The sequence below is a fragment of the Manihot esculenta genome, chromosome 7 (assembly GCF_001659605.2).
Source record: "Manihot esculenta cultivar AM560-2 chromosome 7, M.esculenta_v8, whole genome shotgun sequence".
Lineage (NCBI taxonomy): Eukaryota > Viridiplantae > Streptophyta > Magnoliopsida > Malpighiales > Euphorbiaceae > Manihot > Manihot esculenta.
The window spans coordinates 8,651,738-8,659,368 of NC_035167.2; the positions used below are offsets into that span (position 1 = coordinate 8,651,738).

The 7,631-nt window shown below is 26.9% G+C and overlaps 1 protein-coding gene across 1 annotated transcript; it reads left to right on the forward strand.

Annotated features, from left to right (window-relative positions):
• Nucleotides 1–5,299: 5,299 nt before the first annotated feature.
• Nucleotides 5,300–7,098, forward strand: LOC110618940 (acyl-CoA--sterol O-acyltransferase 1). The gene is made up of 2 exons (XM_021762209.2): nucleotides 5,300–6,456; nucleotides 7,049–7,098. Exons 1-2 carry the CDS (start codon nucleotides 5,412–5,414, stop codon nucleotides 7,096–7,098), a joined length of 1,095 nt encoding a protein of 364 aa, XP_021617901.2. The 5' UTR covers nucleotides 5,300–5,411.
• The last annotated feature ends 533 nt before the right edge of the window (nucleotides 7,099–7,631 follow it).

A 7,631-nucleotide genomic window follows, 5' to 3' on the forward strand; every position in this document is an offset into this window, starting at 1 on the left:
GGGTCCCAAAAGGAACGACCTTCTAGGTTATCATAAGGATCCACCCTAAGTAAATCAAAGTTTATTTCTGAGTATGGGGGATGATGAACAACAGGCATAATAGGATTAGGAAATTGAGTGTTGTAATATCGAGACTAATTCCCACTATTCTCTTGACCATTATCATCATCATCATCTTCAGTAGACATCCATGAATCATTGTCATCATCATCCTCATCCTCTACTATATCAGATAAATTGTTTGACGGCCCTCTAAGACTATCAGATAAATCATAATCATCAACTAAATTTTACTCTTCACATTGTTTAACATTTGATTCTACAGCAGTTCCAAATAGACCTATATCAGCATCCTCATTCGTCGCATCAACCTAGCGAAATATCTTAACGTATATTTCTATACCAAGTATACCACCAATTTGATATAAGTAATTAAACATACTAGAAACATCATCTTCACCCTATATCTCCATGCATTCAAATTTTAAGGATCCATCAACGATTGTAGACTTTCTAAAATTAATTATCTCTATATATTCATTCTTCTCAGATAATCCAATTGTACAAGCAATTTTTCCGAACAATTGATTAAAACTTATCTTTTTACCCATTGGAACAACTTTTAAAAAACTTTCATCATAATCGTATCCATGAGAACTATTTATAATATTAATTCAATATTTCTATAATTGATAAATAAATATTTTTATTTTTTAAAATTACAGTAAATTAAATTTAGACACAATAAAAATGATATGTTTATTTAAAAAAATTATAATTTTTTATGTACTTACCTTTTAAATATGAATCATTGTATCACGTTTTCACCTATACGATCAATGAAATTAAATCTTTCAATTCCTGCAAATAAAATAATTTATATTAAGAATTTATTTTTCTTTACAAAATTTACTACAAAAATAAAAAATAATTTAAATTTAAAATGAAAAATATCTAAAACTTATAAGCGTTTCTTTTTTTTTTTTTTGTAATCGAGTCGAAACAAGTAGAAATGATAATTTTATGAAATTTGTAGAGGAAAAGAACTAATTTGTATCAAAAATTAAGTAAAAAATAATTAAGATTATAGAAGCAGAGAGCAATTTATAGAGGTGATTAAGTAAAAAATAAGTAAGATAATAGATGGGAGGTTGATTGTAATTCAATAAGTAGAGAGCAATTTATAGAGGTGCGGATGGGTAGCTGTTGGACGTTTTGGGCCGTCGGTGTAGTTCGACACTCTTAGTGCCGAACTAGTCGGTGCAGGAACATGCCACGTTCCCAAACTCCTGTGGTGCCAATGGCCCGTCAAGAAGTTAAAATGCTGGACAGGCATGTTCGGCACGTAGACATGCCACATATGTCACCACGGGAGAATTTCAAAATGCTCCTGTGGCATGAAGCAGCTTGTCCGACACCAATGCTTGTTCGATACTATTGGTGTCGAACTATCCATTAGTATCGAACAAGCATGTTCGGCAGTCATACTACCAAACGTACTCCTTTAATACACAGAATCCGAAAATATTTTTGGATTGTACATGATTTGATAAGTATTTTCTTTATTATGGTTGAAAAAAAAGCTCTTATTGTGTTCTTTATGTTGTTTTCTAGGACATGCATCTACCTTCTTGTTTTCTCTTTGCTATTTTCGACTGCTTTTGCTTGTGCTGTTGGCCAGAGGTAGTGAAGACGGTGGAGCAGTTGATGCGATTGTCTTTCTCCAGATGGCTCTTGGATTTTGGGCCGGCAGATTAAATTTCCTCGGGCTTTTAGGGTTGTTTTTGTTAGTGGACTTTTGATTTGTTAGAATGTAATACTTTGTACTAAGCCTATGCCTATTTTACGACTCAGTAAATAAAATTGAGATTGCATGGTAAAAAAGTAACTTGAGCCTTACCAGATAACCACTTCTCCCTTGTATATATCTATACTATATATAAAAATAGGAAGACGACAGGAGAAATATTAAAATTTTTTAAATTACCTTACTTTAGATTTAATTTTTTAATTAGTTTTCTTTATTTTTTAAGAAATTATTAAAATAAATTATTTCATAACGAATATAATTAAGCCAAGGTGGACCTCGAATGCTGTCATTTTAAATTTTAAATATCTAATCTAATTTAATTTAGTGATTAAAAATATATTATTTAAATTTTTTATAAAAATAATTGTAAAAATTAACAATTAAATATTAAATTATACGACACCAAATAATTTTTTGAAAGAAAGAAATAATATTGACTTAAAACTATTAGATGCCATTTACAATAAAAATGGTTGACACAATTTTTAGCAATAATTTAGTTTTGATTTTGAAATCACAATATTATTTTAACCGTAGGTAATTAAATTTTAACAATATTTTTTTATTGATGAAAATTCATAATACGACATATATTATGGCGTTTTCAAAGTTTAAAATTATTTGATCTAATAAATTCATTTTAAATAGTAATAAATACTATAATTATATTTATCTCTTAAACATTAAAGCTCTAAAAACGTTTCTTCTTCTCTTCTTTCTCTGTTCTTATATATCAAACCATGTTTTTAAGACCGATTCAATTATTAAAATACCTTCTTTTCTCTTTATTGGAAGAAAATATTAATTTTAAGATCAATAACGTTAAAATTAAAAAAACGATTTAACTGAATTAATTTAAAAATTCAGTTTAATTTTTTATTATTTTAGTTTTTAATTTTACAATGTTTAGTTATTTTGGTTCAGTTTAATTTTAATAAAAAAATTAAAAAAATTAAACCGAACCGATTAATAATTATAGTATATTATTTTTTATAATATAAATAGATTAAATCATAATCAAAATTAAAATATTTTAATTAAATTTTAAAATATTAAATATAAGATATAAAAAATAAAAAAAATATAAAAAGTCAGAAAATATATTAAAAAGTCTAATTGATCAAATCAAATTAAATCGAATAGAATTGAATCGGTCCAATTCAATTTAATTTCTATCCACAATCAATTTGATTTAATTTTCATACATATTAAAATTCTTATTTTTAATTTATTTAATTCGATTTAATTTTAAATCGAACTAATTGAATATTTACCCAATGTTAAAAGAGCAATGCATATTATTTTCAAAAGTGAAATTCATCATGCTACTTATATTTTTCTTAAAAATAAATATTATTTAATTTATATATTATGAAAATTTTATTAATTAATTTATAATATTTTAAAAACACAATACATTGATTAATTTGAGCTATTAAAAATTAAAAATATCTAAAATACGCTTAATTGATTGACTTGATTATTCACTCAATAAAAAAAAAAGTAATTTTTACGTGAATTTTTTTCTTACCTTTTAGTATCAATGATTATGACATTAGTTTAAAAATCTAAAAATAGAAATTTATTAATAAATTTTTAAAATTTTTAAAAAAATTTAATGTATTTTTAAAAATAAATTTAACTAATATATAGAAATTAAATAATAATTTTTTCTTCAAATTTACTCTATTGATCTCTAGTTTATTATGTTCTCTGTTGAATTTTTTTTTTTCCCTAGATAATGTTGAATTAAGCATATGAAAATTTTATTTTGAAAAAAAATGTACACAAAACTTTAGCAGCACATTTTATTACTTCATCCATTTATTTTTATTCATCACTTTAATTTTACAATTTTTTTTAAAAAATGTTTATCATTTTAAGAAAATTAAATGGCATTGTTTTTAAATTTATTCTTACTTCTATTAAACACAAAAACATTTTTATAATTTCTAAAATCTATTCTTACTATTTTCTTTGCATTTCTCTCAATTTTCTCACTTTTCCAATTATAAATAAATGGAAACAGACTAAATTAAAATTAATTTAACCTAGTTAAGGAGTATTTTTTAAAATTTTAGATGATTTAATGAATTTTTTAATCATCTTAAAAAAAAGAAAAATATTTTTTTAACAAATAGTTGCACAAAAGAGCCAAACTAATTAAAAGATCGTTACGTGGAAAGCATTCATTTTTTATTTTTTAAATATCTTTTTGTTAGTTCTATTATTTATTTTCTTTGTTTTTTAATTAATTTGTTATTAATTATATCATATATGAAAATTTTATATAAAATTACACAAAAATTATAAATTTACAAAAATACAAATACAGGCTATTCAAAACTCAACTGTTTAGTATATATATACATATAAAGGCTATTCAGTTCAAATTTCTGTTAATTATTTAAGAAATTACTAAAATATTTTATAAATATACTACTTTTTCATCCTTGAATTATATTAGAATTAACATTTGCATCCCTTTATTTTTTAAACAAAAATGCTTAATCAAGTTTTGATTTTATCAAATTTAAAAATATCCTAGTTTTGAATATATACAAAGTGACTTTTTTTAAAATTGAATCAAAATACAGAAAATACACTGTTAAATTATAGGAAGAAATGTATTAATTTTGACATAATTTAAAAAAAAAATTCTACTAATTAGAAAAATACTAGTTGCAGTAAAATTTTCAAGTGATTGTCTAATATTTTTCATTCTATTAATTGAAGTATAAAATATATTTATGATTAATTAAAGAGAAAATATAATAATTAATTTAATACTATTTCTCAACCAATAAGATAAGAAGTATTAAACTATAACTCAAAAAAAGTATTAATTAATTTATTATATATATATATATATATATAATAAATTTGAAGACTAACCATTTTAAGGAGAATTCCAATATCTACACGTTAGATTCCATTTCTAAAATAGTTAATAAATTTTAATACCGATCTTTCTAATTTTGAAACTATAAATATGAAAGAAAAATCGTGGTGAACTTTATTTTTTCTCATAGTAGAGAAATTAATTAAGATATATTGACCAAAAATTAAACAAATTAGACGAAAATGAAATAATTAAAATCACTACAAATTCTCAACAAGACATGCAATTAAAATTAAAATATATACCCATAATTATTATTTGATATTAAAATTATCCAAATTTTACTTATTTAATTAATTTATATTCATATCGATTAAATTTATTAAAGATAGAGTGATTCTCTTAAATTTTAAAAATAATTTATTTTAAAACTCAAATTCAAATTTTTAATAAAAAAAAAAATAAATTTATGATATCTCATCTCATCAGGTGTGTGGTAATAAAAATCAGAACGATAGTTTCACGGTAGCTTTAGAAAGGTGTGATGAAAAGTTTATGCTTCCTGGATCACCATATATAGCGAAATCTAGCTTAAGTTTCATGTCAAAGAAACTGCCAAAAGAAGGCCCAGGAATCTAGACCCCCAATCAGACAACTAGCGTGCATGGTTCCACCGTTTACCTCGTCTCTTTCACTTCTTTAATGTTCTAATACCTCTGCAAGTCCTCAAATTCATCAACTGATCATCAAAAGAAAAATATGGAAGGAGAACTGTACAATTTCTTCAAGGTATGGCTCTCAGTTTTGGCATCTCTGATTTATTGCCATGCCATTGGCAGGATAGTCCCAAAAGGTTCTGCACGATTCTTTTGCTTACTACCAATTCTATGCCTGTTTCTTCTTCTTCCTCTCAACCTCTCCTCTATTCATTTTAGAGGTATGACAGTTTTCTTCATCGCTTGGCTTGCAAACTTCAAGCTCTTACTTTATGCTTTTGGTAAAGGCCCTTTGTCTTCCTCCGACAACAACCCAATTGGTCGTTTCCTGCTCGTTGCTTGTTTTCCCATCAAAATCAAAGGAGAATCTCATCCAAATGGTGAAGATAAACAAAACCCAGCTCCTAGCAAGGTCCATAAATCTATTCCGAATTATGCAGTGAAGGGCTTGCTTTTGGCTATGGTGGTTCGTGTTTATAACTATAGGGAGTTTATCCATCTTAATGTAATCTTACTCCTATATCTTGTTCACATGTACTTTTTCCTTGAATTAATCTTAGCTATGGTGGGGGCCCTGGCTCGAGCCTTGTTAGGGCTCGATCTTGAGCCACAGTTCAATGAGCCATACCTTTCAACTTCGCTTCAAGACTTCTGGGGTAGAAGATGGAACCTCATGGTCACCAGTATCCTCCGGCCCACCGCATATGAACCCTTTCTCAGAACTTCGGCTCCAATCATTGGCCGAAGATGGGCTCCAATCCCTGCAATCTTCGGCACCTTTGTCGTGTCGGCTGTTATGCACGAGCTCATGTTCTACTATGTGTGCCTCGAGAAGCCAACGTGGGATATCACCTGGTTCTTTCTGCTCCATGGAGTGTGTTCGATGGTGGAGGTTACCTTGAAGAAGGCGGTTGCTGGGAAGTGGAGCTTGCCGAGGTTGATATCAACTCCTTTGACGGTTGGGTTTTTGCTGGTGAGCGGTTGTTGGCTCTTCTTTCCACAATTTCTCAGGTGTAAAGTTGATGTTCGAGTGCTTGAAGAGTATTCGGCTGTAAGCGCGTTTCTAAAGAATGCTGATCGTGCTTTTAGTTATTTGAACAGATCTAGTAATTGGTCAATAGTCAATACCATAAAATATTGAAAAAAAAAAAAAAGAAAAAAACCATAAAATCATAAAAATCAGGCAGTAAATATAAAATTTAAGACATACTAATTTTGGCAAATTTAAGTATTTATTTTTATTAAATACCATTAATTAAATTGTACTTACAAATTCTTAATAGTTTGCCAGTGTCAAATTTTTAATTAAGCTGCACTTCAAAACACAGCTGGTTAGAATTATAAAGTTATGAGATGAATAGGGCACAAAACTAGGGATATTTGTGGGCTGGGTTTGAGTATATAATCGAGTTTATATGGGTTTTGATTTTATAAATTGTATTCCTATTGAATTTGAGTATTATACGTTGGTTATTTATTATTAAATTTGTTTATATAAATAATTAATTAATTATAGTTTATATATTTTATAATTAATATTTATATTTTATACATATATTATATATAGAATAAATATAATTTAAATCTTTTATTTAATTATTGAAATTATAGAATATAAATTAATTTTTTAAATTATATTTTATGTAAATGATTTAATTAAAAGTTTATAAAACTAAATAGATTTGAGTATTTTTGGTAATGGTAATCATCTTTATGGTTCAGGTAATTAAACATATATTTTCATTAGAATTTAGACGAGTTTGAATATTGAATTTACTAAATCAAGTTTAAATATTCCTAGGCATAGATAAAATTATAAAGAATTAATTATAGTTTATTTTTTCCTTCAAAGGGAGGGAGAGAGACTTTATACAAATCAGCAAAAAAATAGCCAACAACATCTATCTGGTTCTCTATCCACTTCACACCATACTCTCCATTATATGTATTCTTTACCATGCTATCCGCCACTTGATGTCCTTGGCCTTTGCCTTAACTCTTGGCATTTACGGACCAAATCACTTAGTCGAAAAACTCCATCACCATTCCCTGTGATCAAAGCAATGACTGTAGTAGAATCAGATTGCACTACCAACCTAGATTATCCTTTTTTCCATGCAAAATTAAGAAAATGAAAACAACCCCACACCTTCGCCTCTATAGATCCTTAGGAATCTAAGAAATGTTAAAAACCACCTAACCATTTGCCTTCTTTATCTCGAAAAACTCCTGCACACGCAGCTGTACTAGAGCTACCTCTCGC

Bases quoted from the DNA above. Each gene is read 5' to 3' on its own strand.
- LOC110618940 (XM_021762209.2), top strand. From the start codon at position 5,412: ATGGAAGGAGAACTGTACAATTTCTTCAAGGTATGGCTCTCAGTTTTG. The intron at 6,457-7,048 runs GTTATTTGAACA...AAAACTAAATAG, and splicing joins GAATGCTGATCGTGCTTTTA to ATTTGAGTATTTTTGGTAAT.